This window comes from Prionailurus bengalensis, chromosome B1 (genome assembly GCF_016509475.1).
Source record: "Prionailurus bengalensis isolate Pbe53 chromosome B1, Fcat_Pben_1.1_paternal_pri, whole genome shotgun sequence".
In the NCBI taxonomy this organism is placed as follows: Eukaryota; Metazoa; Chordata; class Mammalia; order Carnivora; family Felidae; genus Prionailurus; species Prionailurus bengalensis.
Genome location: NC_057344.1, coordinates 192,657,307 through 192,683,212, shown reverse-complemented (window position 1 = coordinate 192,683,212; position 25,906 = coordinate 192,657,307). Strand labels below are relative to the sequence as shown.

Below are 25,906 nucleotides of genomic sequence, written 5' to 3'. Positions count from 1 at the left end.
CTAGTTAATTCCTACTCACTCTTCACAACTCAGTTCAATGGTCAATTTCCTTAGAGAAGTCTTCTCCTTATAGGGAGAAGGAATTCTTATAGTACCCAAAAAGAATTCTTTAGTACCACCTACAGTTATGAATTTGTAAGATTTGTGTAACTATTTACTCAATGTCTGCCTCTCCTAATAAACTTGAACCATGAGGACAGAACAATACCTGGTTTTGTCCCCCATTTTATCCTACATATAGCCTAGCATATTGCCTGGCACATAGGAGATATTTTTTGAAGAATAAATTAATGGGGTCTATCCAGTTTTCTCTGTTTCTATATATAGAAACAAAGTAGCAAGTAAATGAATTTTCCAGATTGCCTGGAATTGGAATGGGGGTGGGGTAGGAAAAATAAGCCAAGGTCTTATTTAAATTAAACAAAAACAATCAAGAAAAAAACTGGCAGGATGAAACATTCAGATACCTACTCTGACTCCCCTCCCATAATTAAACAATAGGTGAATTCAATAGAGTTAGCATTATAATCACAGAATGCTCAGCTCCTCTACAAAGAAAAGTGTTTACTGCCTAGGAAAAATGAGGTGGGGGGGAAATGGAAGCTAGGGGAGCTGAACTAAGAATTCCAAATTCCTAAGTGAAGAAATAAAGAAGAAAACCAGGGTAGAGAAGGGGGAAAGAGAACACTTGAGGAAGGAATTTAAGGTATAAAGCACTGAAATCACTTTAACAGGTGGCAGCCACTGGTAAAGGAAGAGAGGGAAGGTGACCCTTGCACTTACCTCAGATAGACAAAGCAGGTCTGGAGGCTGCGGGGAGAGAATAAAGATTTACAAAAACAGAATAAAACTGCCACTATGGCTCCCCCAGCACCACTCTGCTGGATAAAGATAGGTCTTGTCCCATAGAGATAAAGCAAAACAAAACAACTACAAGTCAGAAGTGTATTGTGCAGGAGGAGGGAGAGGATGGGGTGTTGGAAATAAACTGGATATAATAACTTTAATCTACTTTTAAAAATCCAATGACTTTTTCTAGCCACATACCAAATTCTACTGATATAAACGGGTCAGCAAACTTTTCCACCAAGGGCCACGTAATCAGCAGTTGAAGTTTTATGGGCTTTACACAATTACTCGGTTAATTGTGGCACAATTAACCAGTGTGTGGCACAAACACCAGTAGACAATATATAAGTGAATGAACATGGCAGTGTTACAATAAAACTTACTTACAAATGGGCCATGGGCCAGACTCACTGATTTAGATAATCTTATGTTTGAAAATACTTCTATACTCCATACCAACTAGTAATAGAGATCAACCAAATTATCTTTCTTCAAATTATACTATGTTGCCAAAGTAAAAATAATTTGACTTTTTTAAAAAATAAGTTCCCTGAGTTCCTTTGTAGCTCTGATATCTAACACAATGCCTAACAGATCAAAAGAAAAAGTATCTAATTTGTTGAATAAACTGGATGGTTTTTCCATGAAAGATGCAGGACAATTAGTGAAGCAGAATACTGTGAAAAACTAAGTAATGGTTGACAAAGCAACAGGATATAAAATATCCAAGAAAAATTCTAAGAAAAAACATCAAGACAGGGGATTATCTAAGTCACTGTTCTATATTTTTTAATAAAGTATTACAGCAAGAGTTAGAAACTCTTCAAAACCTAAAACTCTTCTCCTTACTCAGGAAACTATATAGAGCAGTGTTTTCCAATTATGTTTCCCAAACTGCAGGATATAAAAAGTTGTGATATATAAAGTGTGAAGAATGCAGTTTAACATTCAATGGGGCGCTGTGATTCAATAGGCACAGGAAAGAGAACTCAGCATTTCCCAAAGCTATTGGACCACAGAACCAGGACCACAGATGCAGGACTACTGCATCTTGGACTCTGTATCTGGAATGCTTGTGTAGCAAACTAGATTAAGGTGACAGTGAGTCATCTAGAAATGTTTATCAAAATGAAATTTAGAAAATCATCTACTCTGTGCTTCACAGTTCTTCCATTAAATGATAATTATGAAGCTGAATAATAGCACATGAAGAAATGCTAACTCTAGATTTTATGTGAAAATGTTTAGGCTATTCTGTGCCAAGGTATGCCTCAACCATACAAATCTAAAAGGACATTTTGAGTTAGGACGCAAAAAATGTGGTAAACCATTCATGACCAGGACCAGAGGAGAATGCATGGTTGGCTTCAGTTTCAGGTAGCTAAAGGAGTATACTGTTAGTTAAAAATCACCCATCAGTTATATACCTGTGTGAAAACCAGAATGCTGAATGGGAAAATGTGTATTTGGTCATTTTTGAGGACAGATGACAAAACAGGAGACGCTGACAAACTGAGCTGTTGTAGGTCATCTCAATCTAATTCAAAGTATCAATTTGAATTCTGAATTTTTACAGCAAAATTTGATGTTTTAGATGATACACTGAGTATAGCAACCTCAAGCCCACATAAGTTATTCTAGTCTGAAAATTTCCTTAAATGTGTCCAAAGTAAGCTTATTTACATCCAGGTGTTTGTCAATTAGGAAAGGCACATATTTACTTGGTAACTCAAAAGACACTGATATTCAAAAGTTCTTAATATTTTCAATAGCCACACTCCATTTTAGGCCATAATCGCCTCAAAAATCATCTCTTACAGCTAGCCTTTCACACACCCCATTTTATCCTCCCCCCCCTCAAATTTATACTGTGTGCTATTATCAGAAAATACCCTCTAGAATTAGAATTACACTTTGATCATATAGTTTCTCATCACTATTCACAGAATGAATTCTAGGCTTGATTTCTTTGTTTACTGGTGAATCCGATTGACCCAATTGAATCTAAGGGCCCACCTTTATCCAAGCTTACGTTCTGGCAACTGAGATAAAAGTCACAAAGCTGTCAAATCCTGTTATTTCTTGAGATAAATTTCAAATGTTACCTACTTTGTACAATGCCCATCATATTACCTTTAAATTATGTCTGGACTCACTGAAAATAGATCTAATAGCCTCAATATTCTGCCCATGAATTTGTAAACTGATTTACATCCCCATATGTTGTTCCCACTATTCTCATGTTTTAAGAGAGAAATGACTCTTCTGGCCAAAATCCATCTATCTAATGATGGCCCATAATGTCCAATAATCAACGCTGGCGCTTCACTCCATTTCCACTGCTTGCCATCTCATGTTTGTATCTTCAACCTTTCATTTTCTACTGGCTTCTTCCCATTGGCATCTAATTTTTTTTAAAACCAGTCTTCATTAGAGCTTCCTCTCGCTATCTCCCTATCTCCTCTCCAGTCATAGCCACTTACAGTTTTCTGTGTTAATTTTCTTCACTGCCTCTTCCTGCATTAACTCAATCATAAGATTCTCACTGCATTTCCCCGCCAAAACCAAAATCATTACAATAACCTTTGTGCTACCTTAAATGTAAATGTTTCAGGGTTTAACTGACCTCTCATCAACAGTTTACACTTGTTTTATCCCTTCTTAAAACACATTTCCTTTCTACCACACTCTCCTGCCTTTCCTCTTACTTTCTGACTAGCCTCATCAGTCTCCTTCTGTGTATATCTTTTTTTCTTTTTTCTCTGTGTATTTGGGGATCAGATCCTAGGCTCTTCCCATTTTACGCTGAATAATCTATTCCACTCTCATGACTTCAGTTATTATTGGACTCCAAAATCTTTATCTCTAGCTCAGACCTCTTTCCCATATTAACCACAGTTGACCCTTAACAACACAGGTTTAAACTGCATGGGCTCACTTACATGCAGATTTTTTTTCCCATAAAGATATATACATTATTGTAAATGCATTTTCTCTTCCTTATGATTTTCTTAATAAAATTTTCTTTTCTCTAGCTTACTTTCTTATAATAATACTGTATATAATACCTATAACAGAAAAATATGTGTCAATTGACACTTCATGTTATCAGCAAGGCTTCAGGTCAACAGGATATTGGTAGTTAAGGTTTTAGGGAGTCAAAAGTTACATGCAGATTTCCAATGCACAGAGAATCAGTACCCCTAACCCCTGCATTGTCCAAGGGTCTACTGTGATTACTTCCTAAACATCTCTCTTGTACATACTACTTAAATTCCTTATGTCTAAAACTGCACACTCTGAATGTTCTCTTATATCTCAGTGAATGTTACTATCATCTATTATCTACATGTTCAAACTCAAACCTGGACATTACCCTTTATTCCTCTACTCTCTTAGACATACTGATACTATTTCAGAGATCTCTGTCAAATATATCTATTCTCCTCTATTACTGCCACTGTTAGGGTTTGAAACATTTTTTTCGTTAACTGATGTTGGCCCCACAATTTGGGCTATGCTTCCTTCAGTACCTTTATTTTTTGCCATTTTTCCATCCATGCCCTGCCCTATTGGTCATTCCTTTTTTATGCCTCAGCTTTATGAATTAAATTACTCAGTGTTCTACTAGCCTGCTCTGTCACCCACCTTTTCCACATGCAGTTTGCTCTACCAGAAAAACTCCTCTCCTGACTGCTAATACTTTGGCAGCCTTCAAATCTCAGCTTGGATGTGACTTTGTAAGAGTCCTTGCCTAATTTTCTAAACATGGGTTCAACTTCTGTCCTATATATTTCTATAAGCTATCTCTCTCCCCAGTCACAGCACTCCACTTTCTACTGTAATTGCCTATTCACTGTCCCCCATGAAAATGATAAACTCCATGAGAACACAAACCATGACTTTAACCATTCTATCCCTTTAATTAGTAGTAATATAATATCCCACTTAAAACATAAGATATACTCTATTTGTTGAATACATACATACAAGTCTTGTTTTCTTATTTAGATGGAAAGGGAACTTTCTGAACTTCCTATGGTGTCTAAGAGCATATTGTAGGCATTCATTAAGTATTTACTGAACTAAGAATAGGACAGAATTGCACTTCTTTGCTTTCCATGTCTACAATTGATATATAGTAGTACAAATGTAGTGAAGTATAAATTCTAAAATTCCTATGTATTAAACTTTTATCTGGACAGTAATTTTGAAATGTACAAAAACAAGACACTTATGGTAGAAACAAAACTTTTCATCAATAGAAATATTCCATAATTCATTATATACATTGCCTTATGAATTTTCCTAGAGAACTCCTTGTTGTTAATTAAGACTCTCTCAAATCTCCAATCACTAATTATTCTATGAAGAAGAAAAACACATATAAAACTAATAATGAATTTGTGTCATTTCCAAAAAGGCATTAAGAAGTATGGAATACCAAGAATAATGAGAAAAAAATAACACCTTAAGAAACATTTTAAAATCAGATAAATATAACAAATATTGGTATAAATACAACTCTGTAAAAATAATGTCCTTGTTGATTTAAAAAAAAAAAGAATGTTAAAAAATAAAGAAGGAAAGTTATCAGTAGAAGATAAATAAAATTTTAAGCAGAACAAGAAATCGTACCAGTAATTTTAAAAATGAGAAAAGGTGAAAAACAACTCTTAACATATGATACTAAAATTTTTAAAATTTAACAGATGAATTTTGAGATTAATTTGGAAAGTAATATTTAGGCATCTTCCATCTTATTTTTCTTGGGTGATCTCATATTTAGTGAGATAATCATTAAAATAAACTTTATGTTTATAACTTAGGAAGATACAATAGTTAAGAAGCTAAAAGGACAAAATACGGTTCTGTTGTAAAATGAGTTAATGCAAACTGTCTTTGGTAAACTCTAACGACATGAAATGAGAATGATATAAAGAATTAAGAATGAAACACTGCACTTTATACTTCATTCACGACAGTCTTTTAAAAATATGTGTGTATGGTTTTAGGTGAATTGTAAGTTTTTTTAAAAAATCACTATCAGGCTTCTTCCCTCTTTTCCTGACATACTATTTGTTATGTTGTTTTTAGTTATCCTGAGGACAAGAAACAAAGGACATTATTTTTAGATTTGATTCATCTTTCATAATGGAGACTCTAATTTGCCCAATAATAAAGCTTTAATCATTGCATGTTGCAAAGTTAAAATTTTTATTTAATGCATGTTAAATATTATGGAATAGGTTTTTTTTTTTTTTCAACGTTTATTTATTTTTGGGACAGAGAGAGACAGAGCATGAACGGGGGAGGGGCAGAGAGAGAGGGAGTCACAGAATCGGAAACAGGCTCCAGGCTCTGAGCCATCAGCCCAGAGCCTGACACGGGGCTCGAACTCACGGACCGTGAGATCGTGACCTGGCTGAAGTCGGACGCTTAACCGACTGCGCCACCCAGGCGCCCCGTGGAGTAGGTATTTTAAAGTCATTCAATTAATCAAATTTTGGGGGTCATTATAATCATCTACTTATTAAAACTTGAGTTTAATTATTGCTTTTAATATCTTAATATAAGACTCAATAGTGGTTTTTTAGCTTTTAAAAATGTTTTAAAAAGGTAACAAAAATAAAGCCACCAATATCTCCATAAGCCCCTCAAAAAGGCCCCTAAAATATACAATGTAATAATGCAACCATTTGATAAAATTTCCTTAAATTTACAAATGTAACCTGGCACTCTTTCACATCCTGAACTGTCTAGCACCTATCAAGCAGAGATGGAAATGGCTACATTGGCAATTATGGTGCTCATAATCCTGCTTTGCTAGGTTCTAAGGGTAACAGTCTCCTCAAGGCACCAATGTCAGGCCTGTATAGTAAGTAAAGCACATAATTACTTAAAAGTAATTTCCGTTTGCATTCTAAATTTAGCATTACCTTAAAATTACCTGCATATGACTTTCTCCCTTGCTAGGCTATAGATTATCTCTGGAAAGAAATTCTCATCTTTATATCCATAGAATCTAGTTCAATGTCTACTATGAAAAAAACTATTCAACAAGTTTGCTTATTTACTGAAGAAAATATCTTGTTCTTTGACTCTATTTAAATATGCGGAGTCTTAAAATGGTTCCTGAATCAGTACCAAAGGGTGTAACAACTTAATGGTGAAGGTGCAACTGATATCCCATAATTATTATATATGTTACAGACCTCATCAATTTAGCAATGAGATAGTCTTTACTTCTTTCCACATGGTCTCAAAGTTATTAATTTATCAAGACAATAAATATATATTATCCTGTAGTGTAGCAGTTAATTTTTAGATAGCTCCTTAGGCATATTTACCATTCAAACTGTTTTCTATATTTTATATTAGATCAAATACAAAAACAGATAATATAACTTGTAAATTAATGATTTGTTTAGAAGCTATGGCTCTACTAAATATATTTTAATTTGTTTAAAATCTTGGACTCATTAAGATGTAGGGAAGCGCACGGGTACATTTAGTAGAACCTAATTTCATTGAGTTTCATACTAGGTGCCAAGAAATTAGGTTGTCCAAATATTTTGGAAATAAATTGAAACTAAATCAGCTGTTCCTTTTCTACCCATTATCTCATACTTTACTCAAGGCACCTACAATGAAACTTTAAAATTAAGTAGAGAAAAACTTACCTAGTTGGGATTTTGAATAATAGTTTGCCATTTGTCCACTGTTGCAAGACTGTCGTTTATGTCTTTTTGTTGACATTTCTGTGGTCTTCCATGGCGGTCTTTTTCTTTTGTTCAATTTGCTAAGAACGTCAGAACTATCAGGATTCTTGTCATAGTTAACACATTTATTTAATCTACTATTGTCAAGTTGGCCAGGAAATTTATCGGTTGAAGGACTATTTGTTTTAGCATTTTCTATTTCTTTAGATTGCTTTTTAAAAGAATTTTGCCTAGCAGAATGGGATCTTAAGGTAAAGCGCTTTGATTCTTCTATGTGAGTCTGATGATTAGTTCCACTGCCAATAGATTCAGGAGAGTAAATGATTGTATTTAGCTTAAAAGTATTTCTGTGTTCAAGATAGTTGATCTTCCTCAAAAATATTCTACAATCTTTTAAGGTTTTTGACCTCCAATTATGTGGACATACATTTCCTAGTCTTGATCCCTTTTCAAAACCTTTTTGGCTGCAATTTGTTCCATTCTCCTTTGCTTCTGTCTTAAAATTATTCTCTAAATTAGCATGTGTTTTCAAGTCAGACATTGCCACCTTCTGTTGCAAAGAGTCATCTCTGATCTCAGGTGGCAAAATAAACTGATTATCTATTGTGTTTTTTCCTTGGAGTGGGATGTCAGCATTTGTTCCCCCCTCACTCTTTTTTAAAAATTGATTCTGGCAGAAAAATCTTAAGTTCCTTCTTTTAGAGATCCAATCAACTGTTCCATGGTTGTGCGGCTTTCCCTCTCTTTTCCACCTTTCGTGCTGCAACCTCTTAAACTCAGTTCTTTTTAATCTAGCTAATGTTAAATTACTTCTCACATTTAACAGTGGAGAGCTAACTATTTTATGTAGTATATGCAACTTCCCTGCTGATTTTGAAGGAGAAGACAGTGCAAATTTTTTAAAGTGCTTTCTGAAGGGGCTAGTATTAAAATGAGAATATTTGGTCCCTAATTTAATTCCTCTGGTATTTATTACTTCCAAAGGGTTTCGAGCATTTGCTTTTCTAACTAGTGAAAGAGACTGTGTTTCTGTTGTTTGCATAAACCAGATACAGAGTTCATTCAAATCATACTTTTTCCGAAAAAGCATTTTTACAGGTGAAACTTCAAGTTCTAAAAGACAGGTTTCCAAAGGGTTTGCTATTTTGAAATTATCACTTTCAATGCGTTCTCTTTTTTTATGAACACAGTTTTCAGCTTCATCTCCACTCACTTGCACCCAAGCATTTGTTATTTGCTCAAATCTATTGTTTAATTCCTCTAATAAGGAATCATTTGAAGTAGAAGCAGCCCACCACCTGAGCAAAGGGTTTGATGAAATTATAGGGTCCAAGGATACTTCAGAAATGGGTATTAATTTGTTATCTTCCAAACACATTTTTGCATTCTTTGAATTTCTAAGTCCAGGGGTACCTTTTGAAGCTATTTTTATCCTTGACTGCCTATGTTTTTCCTTCTCACTTTTACCTTTCTGCAAATGGACTTTATATGATTTACGGAGCAGAGTATTTCTATAAATAAGTGAGCTGGAAGATGCTAATGGATGTACGAGATGGAGAGATGGCTTTCTATCCCTAATAGAATGTCTCAAAGGTATAGCAGCAACCATACTTTTTGATCCATTCTTAAATATGTCAGCTTCAGTGTGCCTTGTGTCCATCTTATTGCATTGGTGATCATACTTTTCTTCAGCCAGATTTTTCTCTAATATATTTTCCTGTTCTAAAGGAGGCAAACAGCTGCTAATACTTACTTCTCTCTCCTGAGGTGAAACTCTATTAATAGTCACAGATATGCCAGAGATTTTCACTTTTGCAGGTCTACCAGGCTTCCTAATTACTGCAAAAGGCTTCTGATTTGGTCGGATAATGTTCTTGGAAGGTTGAGGTATCACAGACTTGTTCTTGATGGGCCTAATATATTCAAAGCCAGACCCCAAGATCTCACTTTCAGTAGTCAAAGTTGAAATAGCACTTCTTTCACCTGAGTCAATTTTGTATTCTCTAATATTTCTGAGACTATTACATTCAGTTGGAAAATCAGCATTATTGCTGAAAGATATAACATTGCTTATGTTTACAGTTCCTTCAGAAACATGCCTTTTAGTTCTTCTTGATCTTCCATAAATAACAGTTACGGTAATACTCTTTTTATAGATACCTTCTTTCACTTCTGATAAGAGGGATTCTGGACTTTTCTTTCCAGTACTAGACGATTCATTTTGGCAAATGGTGATGTCTGTTTGATCGGTTTTAGGTTTTGGTGGTCTTCCAATTGGCCGCTTAATTTGTTTCACAACCTGGGGACCTATCTTTTTAGGTCTACCTGGTTTTCGTTTAAAAGATGAATCCGTATCATTGCTTGGATTTTCCTTAGGTTTGTCTTGTGGCTTATCACTGTTCACATCATCTATAAACATTGCAGGGGATTCTGTAGTTTCTTTTGCACAATTAAATTTGTTTAGTTCTCCCTGAAGAGTGTCACTACCATTACGATTAGAACTATAATTTTCAAAGTTAGCATCTGGGATATCCTCATTTGTTTCTGGTTGTTTTTCAATTGCATCATGACTTGGATATTTTTCAGAAGGAAGATCAGCATTTGACTTGGAAGTACCGACTGAAGTTAAAGTATATTTGACTCCTTCACTGCTTTTAACCTCAGATAAAAACATGAGTTTGATAGGACTAGAATAGCTGGAAAAAGAGCTTTCAATGGCCTCGTATTTTGTTGGCACATTTTGAACACTGGAAATCAAGCTACTCGTATCTAAAATAGATGAATTTTCCGGATTATCAAGTCTTTTGCTATTCAAATCTATTGTAGGTGTATGATTGCTTTTGATATTACTGGCTGCTACCACAGATTTTGATAAACTCTGCTCTTTGCATGTCATTCTGCTTACAGTTAGAGTCATGTTTCTTCCTGCATCTTGATCTTTACCATCAATTTCTATCAATTTCTTGGATGTCTTACATCCTTCAGATAATGAGTGATTATTCCAAGACTTTTTGGCCATATTTATTTTATCTTCCAAACGTTCCACAACAACTTGTAAATTGGAATTCATTGCAATTTTGTTTAGATCTATATTGTGTGAGCTTTCAATTTGAGTATTTTTCACTGGATCTTTTTTTTTTGCAGAATCAGAAATTTTTTTGGCCTTAGGGGATTTTTTGAAAACATAATTATTTGTTACATATATAGAATACCATCCTGGGGGCACAATATGTCGTTTAGTTCTGCTCAAAAGTCCAGGAACATCACTTTTCAAAGGAGTTTTGGTATTCTCCAGTTTTGGATTCTTCCTGTGATTTTGCAAAAGTCTTTTCCCAGCTGCAGATTTCTCCTGTAATTTTGTTATGCTCATTTTCCCAGGGGAAGTTGTCTTAAAGCTTTCTGAAAATGCATCAAAAGCTAAGTTAGTTTCTAAACTATGAAGAGGTAGTTGCAATGACTGCAATGCACAATCTGGTGAAAATGTTTCTGCATGATTATTTTCTTGCAAGCTTTTAGAATTTTGTAAAGACCCTTGGCAATGACAGAATTCCTCTCTGTCCATTGAAAATATCTCATCGTTGCGTGTCAACTTCCTTGAATTTTTTTCAGTGTATCTTTTTCTTACAAAATTTTCATCAAGACTGGCAAGTTCTCTTTTTATTTGCAAAGACTGCCTTCTAAACGTAGGTGAATCAGGAGAGTTGTGCACTGAAAGTAAAGTTTCTTGACGCTTTCGAAATCTTGTCTGAATAATTTTATTCTCTACCTTTTTATCATGTTGACTCAGCAATTCCATAAAACTGTAATCACTGGCCTTGGCATTATGCAAGAGAGAAGCTATTAAATCTCTTAATTTTAAATCATTATCTGTATTACAATCACTGCTAGATAATTTTACAAGGTTTCCCATATCTGTAGTTTCTATTGATTTTAATTTTTCATTAATACGATCCATTAAATCTTGAAAAATTACAGTAGTTTCACCTTTTTCCTGATTTGTAGTACAATTACCACTGCCTTCCAGGAGCAAAGAATCCGAGTTGCTGAATTTTTTAGTTTTACGTATTTTACCTTCGTGATCAGTCTTGTCACTGTTTATTTCTGCTCTTGTGAGAGAGGGAGGCTGGTTAATGTTTATTTCAAGTCTGTTATTTTCTAAGGCTGAGAGCTCTGAGACAACATCTTTTAATTTTTCAAATCCTTCCATCTGTACAGGTGATAATGGTGGGGGTGATGGACTTCGAGATCTACAAACATCCTTAAGACTGACTGAAACATCACATATGTCCCTTGATGAAAGAGGAGTGTGAAAGGTTGATTTTGTAGAGTGAATGTTTGGTAATAGTCCAGAACAGCACCTGTGAGAATTATAACTGTTTGCAATTCCTCTATTCACTACTGTCATAATGTGTTCAATAGTTATAGTTTGGCAAGATAAACAATGTAAATCTTTAATACAGACTGGCAGAGGCACAACACCAGGGCTTTGTCTTTCATTTTGTAAACACCCTCTTTCTGCCAGCCTATATTCACAACTACAGAATAGACCATGTAAATCATCTTCAATTAGGGGCTTTTGAGATTCTGAAGACCCAGTATATGATGTATTACAATAGCAAAGAGAAGCAGCATTTTGCTCTTGGACTAGAAATTTCAACATGGCCAAAACTTGTTGCTGGTGATGTATGCACAAAGATTCCAAAACTTTGCTTAATGCTGATTTTCCTTTTTCCATTTTAGTAGCTTCCTCTGATTTTGCATCAACAGTTGAACTAAAAATAAAAATCAAACAAAAAATGAATTACAGCAAAAATACCACTATTATAAGGAGTTATAATTTTAACAGAGTTTGAACAAAAGAAATTTTGGTATTGTGGGACTCCTAACTCCTATAGAGCTGCAACAATGACATCTTGATTATCATTCAGCAAAAATATAATGAAGCACTGATGATAATTAATTTCCTATGGCAAGTATAATAGTCAAAAGAAAGCCCTAGTTTTAGGATACAAAATCTGATTAAAGATATGATTATATTTACAGATTGCTAATGTTTAGTGCTTTGGATGTACTAAGAATATTTAATGAAAGTGCTTCAGAAGGAGTTACATTTTTATAAAGTAGACATTTTAAAAGTTATTTTGATAATTATCAATCTGATTTAGTGCAAATAAGAAAAATAAGATGTAGGAGAAAACTTTAAAATATTTTTTCAAGGTAGTGAAATAAAATTATTAATAAAAGAAATCTTTGCATACTTACAAGGAAAATTAAAGAATTTGGATTTCATATAAATAAGAGTATCTTTTCTAAGATTAAGCTGCAGGCATTTTAACCTAATAATAAAAAAATTTAAGCTATTTAAAAATAAAATCTATTTTGAATTGATTTTAAATACTAAAGTAATTACATGAAGACTAAAGGCATTACTTACCTAATTATCTAATTTCAAATGCTGGAAAATGTCCCACTGAAGAAACTAATATACATCTAATTTTAACTAAGACTCAGGATTACTTAGCAACCAAGGCAGAAGTCTACAAAAAATTTTTTAATCCAATACCAGCAGCAAGAAGAATAAAATGTATTAAAAGAATTCTGTTTCAGAAAAGTATCTTTTTAAATTAAACATATCACCAAACTCTGTACATGAAAATAGCCTCCTATTCATGATTTCTTATGTTTGCTATTATTGTTAGTAGTTCCTGGTTTGTAGGAATTTTATTTAGGGCTGGAATTAGGATATACTGATTATGAAGTGCTACAGAAGACTGTATTTTGTTTAAATAAAGGGTTATTATATTCATATATATTAAAATTAAAGGAATTTTAAAATGAAAAATGAAATTAAATTTATTTTGCTCATTAAAACTGGCTTGTATCACAGATAAAGATGCAATATTTCATCTACATTTAAAAAATATTATGTTATTTAAGAAGAAAAAACACCAAAGTAAATTTTGAACACTAGATCAGAAGTTTTCTAGAAAAATGATAACTCTACTAGATTCAACCAATATTTCACCAAAACTAACATGTGGTTTGACAAAAAGCAGTTATCAAAGTGAGAAAAGATGTGAAATTGATAATAAAATGTTTTAAGTCCACAGACATGACCCCAATATCCTTTCCTTTCTGGGGGAAAAAAAAAAAAAAAAAATATATATATATATATACACATATATATATATAAATATATATAAATGATGGAACTGATTCTCAAGATTCACTATTAGGTAATTCAAAAAATATATGGAGAACAAGGACATTAGGAAATGTTAACTATCAAATATGAGGATATGTGATATTATTTTCTTTTCCAGCAAAGTAAAAATTGTAATTTTCATATAAGCAAAAGAAAACCCAAAAACGTTCTGATAGATGCACTTCAACAGTTTCTTTAAAGTTATGCTATGGGCTATTAAACATACCTGTGACTAAATAATTAAAGAGATTTTATGTTTCTTAGAAAAATACATTGCACCATATTTTAAAGATTAATATGCTTTCATAATACTTCCTCAATGCTTCAATGTTTTATCTGTTAGTAAGTCAAGTATAGAAGTAGAAATAATTAAAACTAATGACGTGTTAACTATTCTGAAAACCACAAGATTTTTACATCTCTTCTGAGATTTCAAGGAAGTCTAAACTTTAAAAAGGTTTCTTATTCAGTTTATTACTTTTATTTTTATTTTTTCAGTTTATTACTTCCAATAATGGAAATTCCAAAATACCACAGTGGTCAGTAATTTCCATCTAATGGTATATGAAGAATAGCTTCATAAAGTTACTAACTGGATATTCAAGTATTAGATTATATCTGATACACACATATCAGATATTAGAGAACTAAATTCTCAAACTATAAAATTCCATAATACTTTTATTTGGCTCCAATTTTTTTCTTTTCCATCTTTCTTGCAGTTTAGAGACTCAAAGAACAATCTAATATGAGTAAATAATAGTTGAATACACATAAATCTCCAAACTAGACTCTATTCTCAAGTGATTATATGTAAAGGTACCATAATCATATCTTTCACAGCTCCCTTGTTTTTAATGTTAAAATTTTTTCTAACCTTTTCCTGTTAGATTTACAAACCAAAACACCCTGCCCATTTTTTGTATGTTACTATCAGTTTTGCCCATTGCAAATTTTGTTGGTGAAATAGTTCTTTGGAGAAAGTCAACTTCTCACATTAATTAAAATAAAATTCATTCCTATGGTGAATCAAAAAAGTCAGTGTAGTCAGTTTTTTTCTTTTCTTTCTTTTCTTTTCTTTTACTGAATGAGTAAATCAATCACACACCAACAGTGTTGTAAATTTAAGTGCAAAAGCATTGAAGTGCTTTACTACAAATTACAACCTAGAAACACGTTAACTGAACAATTAAGATTCATACAATCAGATTTAGATATATAACAACACAAAGTAGGAACAGAATTACAGTACATTTACAACACAAGACAGATACATGAATTCATTAGAAAATATTGTAATAAATAATTCATGAATTATAGTGCAATTGATTTATGCATAAATATAACTAATTGCCTAACAATCAGTTTATATTAACAAAATCTGTCAAAATCAAGGCAGCCACAGAGTTTTACTAAATTACTGCGACAATGGAAATACTGCAATTAAAAAACAAATACAAGTATTTGTACTGTAAACAACTAAAAAAATCAGTCTCACTAAAGTTAGTATACAATTTAATATAAAATTGTCATTAGCTACCAGAAATGGTTTAAACAACTTTACTGAGCAGTAGTTTTCTAAAAACAGAGGCACTGTTTTTTCTTTTCCTTCTTTTTTTTTTTTTTTTAAATATAAAATACTTGAGGAACATTCAAATAAGTAGAAAGCATATAAGGGTTGCTTTCACCTTCATTAAAAGTCTGCTGAAACTGGATTTTTCATAAAACTGTCAATTAATAAGTAGTAACTGGTAACTAAATTTATAAAGTACTTTGAAAGTTTAACATAAAGAACATCTTAATAGAATCATTGGGGAGAAGGGGAACCCATAAATTTCCCTGCCTTTCCTAGTTTGTATAATCAAAAGTTAACTCAATAATTAGAAACATTTTGTTTCTTTTAAAAGTTATGGGTTGATCATTACCTATAAACTATCAAAAAATATTTAATTTACTATTTCTGACCAAAAATAAATAATACAAATACTAAATGCTGCAAATTAACTATAATATTACCTATAAAACTACTGATCACTGTGAAGTCAATAGCAAAATGATCCCTGATTTTATGAATCCTGTAAAGTTTTTGGTCAGGTCATCTTTTAAATGATATAAAAGTGTTCTGTAAGTATCCCTTTTCTATAAACTTCTCAATCAATTTATTAATGTAAATATAGTGTGAGGAATAAAAAAGCTCAATATAAATATTATGTAATGCATTCAGGCCCCCAAATTTTGCAAGTAAAATTCTGTATAAAGAGGTCAATAAAATTGTGTTGAAACATTTACTTTATCTTTTAACTGTGTTTTTCAATGGGGGGGGGAGGGGAAATATATTAAATAATCCAAGTTCTGGCCCTCACAAAATATGGCTTAATTCTTTAAAAAGAAAGATGACCCTGACATCTGCTGTTTTGCAATCCGTTATGTATACTTACTTGGAAAAAAAAAAAAAAACAAAAACAGAGCAAGAGGATTCATACCCTAGTATGCAGGTAACATTAAGCTGAAGAGGGTTCAGTGTAGCTCTAAGAGACCAAATAACTACTTGGTTGTGTAGCTTCCCACTCTTCAGTTTCTTTAAACATATGTAAGCAGTTTTTAAATGTAATAGCTGAAAATCTCTTTAGTATTACATGTATATGAGATTATTAGTTACACACAAACACAAGTGTAAAAACACAAGTATTTGACAAGGTGCACTTATTTTTTAAATTCAGCTTTAAGTATTCCTTTTGGACTTAGGAAAATTGGCTTAGAAAAATGATCAGAACCTGAATTTTAACAGAGAAAGGGGCACTCGGAGAATTCTGAATATATGAAGCAAATCCCCATTCTTTATATGGAGGCACATGCTTTATAACATTTTACCACTGCATACTCCATAAATCCAACATGGATACTCTGAACCACATTTTAAAACTGCTATATAAAAATTATTGGTCTCTCTTATGAGTCTGTAAAAGTTAAAATGCACTGCCCAGCTTCTAACTACCCAATTAGTAGAGTTTACATTACTGAAAGTTCAAAACAGCTTCAGTGTTAAATATCTGTAAATCTATTCAAGACCCTGAACAAACTGCAAATTTGGTTATTAGCAAAATGATAATGTATCGCCCACCAAAATGAAATCTGTAATTCATTTTGATAAACTGAAAATGTTTTGAAATGTCACAGCAGCAAATATATTAAAGTTACACTGAGGTTTTTCAATAGTAGGAGTGTGTCACAATCCTTAAAATTTAAAGTAGTCATAACATCAACTAACCAGCACATTTAAATCAAAATTATCATTCTCAAGCTTTTTCTGTGCACATTATAAACATGCTCTAAGTTGCATTCCAACTTTCTTTTCTAACCTTACACATTAGCTTATTTTTCAAATGAAAAACAAAATTAAATTATTTTAATAATTAAATTTAAATTACTTTTTGTTCTTAGTATTCCATCTTATATTAAAGGATTCTATAGCTGCTGGGGTTAACTATGTGTCAGTTTTCTTAAAAAGTATATACCTTATAAACCCCAACTTCCTGCAAATCAACTATTAAATGATAAATATTAAATTTCATTATACATATCATTTAAGGTTTTCTTTTCTATTCCTGGTGGATGCACTTGAGTGCATTTCATATTTCATAGAATACACTGTAGTGTACTAATACTGTATATATTAATTTTTCTTAGTATGGAGATAGCTGTCTATTTAAACTTTGATTGGTTGTCTGATATACTTACAATAGCCGTAAGTATATTATGTAAAAATGTTTACGAACTATTAATATCATATTTCCATTATAAGATGGTTCAACTGAATGGCTGGAGTGGTCTTTCACCAATAAAAATGTTTCACTCGACAATTACTTGTTTTCCCACAACGCTTTATGCTATTGACTACTAAAGAAAACCTGAATTTTTTCCACCTATTTATACAAGGATTAAATACAAACTATCAGAATTAAGTAAGCAACTATATAATTCTGTCCACAGTGAAAACCCTGAATAAAACTTTTTTTCAAAAGGCATGTAAGTGGTTTTTGAACTGTAAAATTTCATGTCTCCTGTCAGAGTGAGCATCTGTAATTCCCACATGTGTGTATACAGACACACAAATACACACCTGTGCACATACTCACACACACGCAAACACACATACACACACACATACACACACACACACACAAACATCTTCCTAACAAGTAATCTACACAGGCTTGCTGTTTTTGCAGCTGCCAGTCCCTGAATCTGTCATATTATATAACCCAGTGTCTGGTAATCGGAGTTTCTTCTTCGGAGGAGTCTTCAGTGTTCCAGATCTTTCTTTTACCTTGTATTCTAAAGTGCTGTGAGGTACCCCATAAATTCCTTGTGCTTTGGAAACACTCATCTTTCCGCTCATTACCATTGCAATAGCCTCTTCCATTATTTCATGATCATATTGGCGATAACGGCCACGTTTTTTCCTGGGCTGCTTATTATCTTTTCGATCCAATCCATCTTCAGTATTTTCAGAGGTTCCATCAACTGTTCCATTTTTAGAATTAAGACACAAAGGAGAGAGGTCCCCATGTAGAAAATAAGAGTCAACACTTGAGTGAGTTACAGGCCCAGAACATTCTACTTTGTTCTGTTTAGGGAGTATATTTTTCAGTTTTTGGAGAGCTGATCCTTCTAGGACTGGAGGAGAGGTTTTGGAAACTTGATACATAACATCCAGCAGACCAGGACCATCAGGTTGTGGTTTTGAAACAGAACTTACTCGGAGCTGAGGAATTTTTAACTGTACAGTAGGATGTGAAGTTTCATATTGTAGACTTTCATTTTTTTCTTTAAATTGAGTAACCATTTTCTGTAGAGTTAACTGATGGAGGTAACTGGAAGCTGTTGGGAATTTTAATTCTGAGGTTTCAAGTAGATTGAGTTTACTTTTTTCTGTGCGCTCTGCTTGAGCTCTTGCCCACAAGGCTACCTTTTGCAGCACTGCACAAGTTTCTTTACTGTCTTTATATGAGTAACTATCATTGAAATCTCGAGTTTTGTTTTTAAAAGATGCAGGCTTCCCTGCTGGTAAGGCTTCTAAGTGGAGAAGTAAAGTTTTTTGAGGTATGCCATAAAGTATGCCTGCTTTATTTATGTCCAGTGCTCCAGACTGAATGTCTTTCAAAGCTTTTGAGAGCAAACCATCTGCAAACTCAGCACTTCTTTCCACATAGTCCTCTCTGTTTCTGTGTAGTCTCCTGGATGGATGGAATGAAACGATGGTAAACTGATGCATGAGAGACTCTCACACAGCTATGGAAGGGAAGGGTCCACTCCTTTATTATACTCCTTGCTTAGGTAACATCACTGCTTATGACTCTTTTTAAGTCTGTGAGATGTAGTAGTTACTCCTTATCAAAGCAAACGCTACAGTCCTGGTAGGACAATGTGTCAATCATACGGTGGCCTCAACAGGCAGACCTTCCAAGAACATAAAATCCTAACTCAGTATTTGTAAAAATATTCTCATGATGTTGCTATTCCTCTGACAGATGCTTGCAGAGCAATACTTATAATTTTTATTTGTACAATTAGAGTTCCATTATAAAAAATACCCAAATCCTAAAGGAGTTTTTGTTAGTAGAAACGTGACGTTACCGCTAAACAAGTAATAAAAGAGTCAACCCCTTTAAAGGAAATTTGTAGCAGCAAGAATATTTCCAAACACAAACATCCCATATCTCCACAAGACTAATGTTTCTCTAGACAAAAACTTAAAATTTGAAACAAGTAGACAAGGTATATTTGGGTAAAATAATTTGATACTATAAATGTTATCTCTATTTCAAACATATCATTGTAATTTTCAAAGTTTCTCAAACACAAGCTAACTGTACCTTAAGATTCAAAAGCTACTACAGTCTTAGTTGAAACAAATTACACTCTACATCAAAGATTTAAATGTGACAAAAAAGCTTCCTATGCAGTTTGTTAATGGGAAGATGCAAAAGTTACTAAATAAAAATCCAAAAATCCAACAGAACAGCATTTCACTGCTAATTATTTTCACTGCTAATTATTTATTTAATTAATGAGAACTTTGAAAGCATGAAAGGACTTTTTGTGGTGCTTACTAGATATATATTATTATATATATTATATAAAGTTTGCCACCACACCTAAAGCACAGTGAAAAAAATGTAAACATTATAAGCTAACTGTAAGAATTAGTAAGTACAGTACTTTTAAAATTTGTTGATTGTTTTAAAAAAATTAAATAGTGAAATCACATATTTCCCTTAAAATTGCCTCCTGAGTACTGAATTTTAAATTTTCTTTACTCGTCCTGCTTCTTGGTTTGTAGTCTATGGTTAAGTTGGTAGTTCATTTTAGTAACATGAACTAAAGTTTGGTGATTGTTCTGATAACTTTTCTTTAACAGAAAGAATAAAAAAGAAAGAGAAAGGACGAATGAAAGGTATGAGAGACACACACTTATGAGTGACAAAAATTCTGGAGGAAAGCTATATATGTCATTCTACTCAAAGTAGTATTAAGAGTTCTCTGTAGAGATAATTTTATATTAATATTAAATTATATTTCCTAGATATTGCTTACCCAGCCATTGAATTTTCAGAAGAAGGATCACATATGGATGACTCTTCAGATTTTATGCTGGTTTTCTTTGTAGAGAGATCTAACACTCCATCCCCTATAATTTTTGCAAGAGAAAAAACTTTATATTTGTGACAAATAGGTAATCCTTACATTTTAACATTTCATATTTTGCTGATCTACTAATTCATGACCTAAAAATTAACACCTGTATTTGACATGTGGCCATTACCAACTCATTTGGTGGTTTTAGCAACAGGACATGACTGGGAAGGCACTACATAGGAAAAAAGAACAGAGAAGGAGCTGGCATATCGTAAGTGATATGAAGAAACAAACAGGCTATGATACAAAATCTGTTTAAAAGCAACACTTGGTCACCTTTCCCACTGTTGTGCAGTGAACAGCCATTTAACTGCTTATCCATGATTTTTTTTTCTATTCAAGGCTGCCCAGATGATGCTCTGAGAAAGTAGGAATGATGTAAGTTGTACAAAACAGAGACCACAGAAAAAAATGATGATGAATAAGAGAACAATAACTAGCATTTACTAGGACTAGCAATATGTGGAACATATACTTTGGGTAGTAAACTGTGACTCTTATGTATAACCAATGTATTTTTAGAATTCAGTGTAAAATTTTACAGTTTTAAATAACTGAAACATAGAACAGTTGAATCACTGTCTATATAATATAGTGTTTATATCTGTTACTGAATGAAGACATAACCAGTAAGAATATGACATCTTAGGAAAAATAGCCTGTTAGAAAACAACTGCTTAAGTATTTATTAAAATGTAGTTATTTTTATTATTGTTATAATATTGAATTTCCATAAATAAAATCAATGATTCAGACATGTTATCTGACAAATCTGAGGGACAAAAAGAATAAACATAAACTATGAATTGGAAACACAGCACTCAATAATACTGTGAATATTTCTTTACTGATAGTTAAAAAACTGAAAAGTTATAAAGAATCATTATAGGAAAACATATGTCTAAAAAATATACTAAAAAATTCAAGCTGGTTGGGGCGCCTGGGTGGCTCAGTCGGTTAAGCGTCCGACTTCAGCTCAGGTCACGATCTCACGGTCCGTGAGTTCGAGCCCCGCGTCGGGCTCTGGGCTGATGGCCCAGAGCCTGGAGCCTGCTTCCGATTCTGTGTCTCCCTCTCTCTCTGCCCCTCCCCCGTTCATGCTCTGTCTCTCTCTGTCTCAAAAATAAATAAAAGTTAAAAAAAAAAAAAATTAAAAAAAAAAAAATTTCAAGCTGGTTTAAAAAAAATTCAACTGGGTTTTATTGTTACCATATAAATTCATCTAACACTTAAGTGCCCTGCAAGATACAAATACAGGAAAATAAAACAGTCTCACTCATAACCTATTATTATTATGTATAATTCAATAATAATTTTATGGAGTGCTTACTATGTGCAAAGCACTATTTTAGGAATTTAGAAGCAGCAGTAACAAAGGTATAAAAATAAAAAGTACTAACTGTCATGGTACCAACCATGACCAACCAAACATGTTACCTGGGGGAAAGCTTCTATAAGGAACAGTTTGTACAAAGGTTGTGATACGGAATCATTTCTAAAATGTTTGTGGAATAGCAAAGAAGCCAGGGTGGCTGGAGTGGAGTAACCCAGGCTGAGTGAAATGAGATTAGAAGTGTAGGAAGGCAGGAGCGCCTGGGTGGCTCAGTCGGTTAAGAGGCTGACTTAGGCTCAAGTCATGATCTCGCTGTTCGTGAGTTTGAGCCCCACATCAGGCTTTGTGTGGACAGCTCAGAGCCTGGAGCCTGCTCCAGATTCTGTGTCTCCCTCTCTCTCTGCCCCTTCCCTGCTTGCACTCTGTCTCTCTCTCAAAAACAAATAACGTTAAAAAGAAAGGAAGGAAGGAAGGAAGGAAGGAAGGAAGGAAGGAAGGAAGGAAGGAAGGAAGGAAGAAGAAAGAAAGAAAGAAAGAAAGAAAGAAAGAAAGAAAGAAAGAAAGAAAGAAAGAAAGAAAGAAAGAAAGAAAAATGTAGGAAGGCAGATCACATTAGGCCTTATAGGCCATAGTAAGAAATTTCTATTTTACTTTGAGAGAGACAGGAAAGGAGGATTGGAGTATTCTGAGCATAAGACTGACACAATTTTAATTTATGCTTTTAAAATCTGCTGTGGTGAGAATGGACTGCAAGGGGCTAAGGGTGGAGGAGGGAAACCTGTTGGGAAAGTGGTATGATATTTCTCAACTCTGGGCTTACACACTTTGTTAGTTTCCTCTGTTAGAATACTCCTAATCCTCTCTTTCTATCCCCACACTCCTAATTCTCACCAAATCTTACTCTCAATCATTCAGGACGCAACTTGGATTTGGTTGGTTGTCATTGTTCTAGGTTCCTATACCTGCAACACTACATTATTTAGCACTTAGTTGCTTATCTACTTACCACTGTTAGCCATGCAGACTCTAAGCTATGTGAAGGCAAAGACCATGTCTATTTTATTCAGCCAGATATCCCCACTGCCTAGAATAGTGCCTGGCACACAATAAGTGTTCAGTAAATACTTGCTGAATAGAATTTGGAAGAATTAAAAGGGGGAGACCGGACAAGTAAACACAGAATATGGTACACAGTACCTTAAAAAATTGTTAAGTGAAGCATCTCATCCCATGCTACCCATGAAGCTCAATTTTTTATGCTTTGTCTCCAACTCAACTCAACCCTCATACTTCCTGTGTCCCTAACTACTTGCAGTTCCTCAAACATGCTATGTGGTGTCAGGTCTCTCAAACTGCAGTGCACGGTTCCCTCTGCCTAGAGTGTTCTACCTTTTCAACTTGTCAAACTCCTACTCATCTTTAAAGATCCACATGCTCCCAAGCAGAAGCAGATTTTTGTTTCCTTTGTGTCAACAGCATGCTATAACACTTATGACACTGTCTTGTAATAACTGACTTATAGATCTTTTTCTCCCACAAGACTGAATTCCTCAGGCCAGGGATCTATTTATTTGTATTTCATAAAGAATAGAGTGCTGTGACCTAATGAAAGAAGAAAGAGAGAAATGTCCTTTCCTTTACTATCTCATTTCTCTTCTTCAACAACTCAATTTTGCTAACTCAAGACCTTATAAAATCATTTTCTTCAAAAAATCATTACTACCTAATTTATATTCAAATTTAACACTGAATTCATTAGTTTTGATTCTGCTCCTGTTTTATGTAGTTTGTAGCACATAAAACATGCTCTCCGTAAGTCTGTTATTCCTAGTCAATGTTACAAAATGAATTAATGAAATTTCTCCAATTCTAAACTCTTCTAACAAAAGTAACACCAACAATAAATGAGTTAATTAAAAAAAAACACACACAAAAAAAAAAACAAACAAAAAACTCTTCTAGACTTTTGATAAGGTTGATTTAAAGTTAATTATTCCACAGCCCAGAAATAAGAAAAGGAGATACAAGGAACTCCTCTTCCTCCTTTACATGAACTACGCAAATTAGGTTGTTGCTCCCTAGCTAGGGCAATAAAGGCATTCTTGTCCTTTTTGGACCACTCCTAGAGACAAGGACCTGGCTGGAGATAATTTTAAGGATGAACTAGACCTAAGTCCTGTTCCATCTTTAAGAGAGCTACCCAAATCAGGCTTATACTCCTGATTCTTCTTTTTTCGAAACTCTAAACAGTGACCAGAGTGAGAAATGCTTTAATTTTTTTCCCCCACAGCCTTGTCCCCATCCTAGGGTACCTATGTTAAGCGTTTTGCTTTAAACGTATTTGAGAACTTAAGGAACACATTATAGTCTGTTATCCAGTTAAAATGGCAAATATACTCCTTCAGCATATTTCTGTCACACAGTAAAATCACTCAATCAATGAACACTTATGTAGTGAATACAGGATACATAAATATGTAAGTAAAGAATTTTTAGAAAAATTTTAGTTATCACAGAAAATCTCACTTTTTGTTAGCAGTGCCTTGGTCTATACTAAAGTATTTTGCTGATATCATGACTCCAGTAGCTCAAGAGCTAGAAAAACCATAAAGAGTCACCTCTAGGATTGTCCAAATTAGAAAAGCAAAAACAAGAAAAGGAGAGAGATAGCTTGGGAAGAATGACAGAAAGTGAAAAGATCAGGAATGGGGGGTAAAGGGGATTTTCTTGCTCCTGCTGCTGATTTAGATCTAGCTGTAGTGATAACACCTAGAAGAATCACTCCTTCAGAATGGAGTTAGCACACATTAACTAGATTGTCTTGTGTGTATATATTTCCAAAGTACTAATAATTAACTTGATGGATAAAAACTAAGTACTTATTATGTATGCTCTAGGGCAATCTAAACTAAGTAGAAGACAGACTGAAATTTATTTACCATTCAACTATTGGCAGGTACATAAGGTTGTTTTCGTTTTACACTATTATAAACTATATTGAAATGAAAATCCTTCTAAATGCTTTCTTGTGTTCATGTATAAGAATTTTCTAAGTTATACACTAGAAGTATAAGTGCCGGACTTTACAGTTTGAACTTTAGTAGATATCACCAAATTTCTTTCCCACATCCTTGACAACACTTGGTGGTGTTGAGATTTTTAATTTTTGCTAATTTGGTAAGAAAAGCAAGTTGCAGGAGTAAATTAACAAGAGTGCATTTAGTATGCATTAATGCGAACTTCTAAAGCACACAAAAAGATTTTGCTTATTAATGTATGAATAGGTATTATCAGGGGTTGCTTCCAAAAGCAAACAAAAGGATGTGATAGTTCCTTAAGAGAAAGCATATCAGAAGCAAACATGATCAAATAACATATTATTAGTTCTGGGTGACAGGAACATGACTATTATACTGTATATTTCTATACAATTGAAAATTTCCTAATAATAAATACAGATTATTTCCATTTACTAGTTATAGACTGGGTCTGAACACTACAGTTTACTTATTGTCGATCAAACACTAATATGACATGTATAGAATTAAAGAGGGGCCAGTGTAATCTTTCAACAAGGTCAGGTAAACTGTATATATTATACTACAAGAGATAACTTTTTAAATGGACCAATGCTTGAAAAACTGAAATCATGACTAAACTGGGCAATTTCTTGATATAAACACTTTACTGGGTTATTTTTTTTAGAATTCACCTTCTTTTAAAATCAAGATTTGAATTTTCATTAACAGATTTTCAGTTCTGTATTTTCATGCAAATTCCTGATCAAGGATCTATTCAAAGGAGACAAATGCAACTGTTATAACATAGAATTGTATTTCACCACTCCAAGGACACCATTCTTTCCTATCTCTAATCTTATGGCCTTTGTCCATTCTTCAAAGTATGCTCTGTGTTCTCTTGGCCTGGCTAACTTCTACACATCCTTCAGAATCATCTCCTCAAACATTTTTCTAATTTTCCCCACAACATACAATACCCTTTGTATTCTTCTATACTGTACTTATGACATATTATTATAATTTGCCTAATTTAGCACCTAAACTCCAATGGGGAGTTAGTAAGTATGTTTGGAATCTA

General features: G+C 33.4%; 1 protein-coding gene across 5 annotated transcripts in view; it reads right to left on the bottom strand.

Moving 5' to 3' along the window:
- The window catches only part of LCORL (ligand dependent nuclear receptor corepressor like), a 166,200-nt gene that overhangs the window by 13,600 nt on the left and 126,694 nt on the right, over window positions 1-25,906 (bottom strand). Inside the window, exons 6-7 of one of the 5 annotated variants that reach the window (XM_043572875.1) lie at window positions 20,374-20,467; window positions 7,533-12,343 (exon numbers count right to left, since the gene is read on the bottom strand). The exons of 1 other annotated variant lie outside the window; for it this stretch is intronic. In XM_043572875.1, coding sequence (XP_043428810.1) covers window positions 7,533-12,343; window positions 20,374-20,467 — 4,905 coding nt within the window. Of the gene's footprint in view, window positions 1-7,532; window positions 12,344-14,895; window positions 19,014-20,373; window positions 20,468-25,906 lie in introns of those variants that run through there. 3 more of the 5 variants (XM_043572876.1, XM_043572877.1, XM_043572879.1) reach the window with 3 other exon arrangements.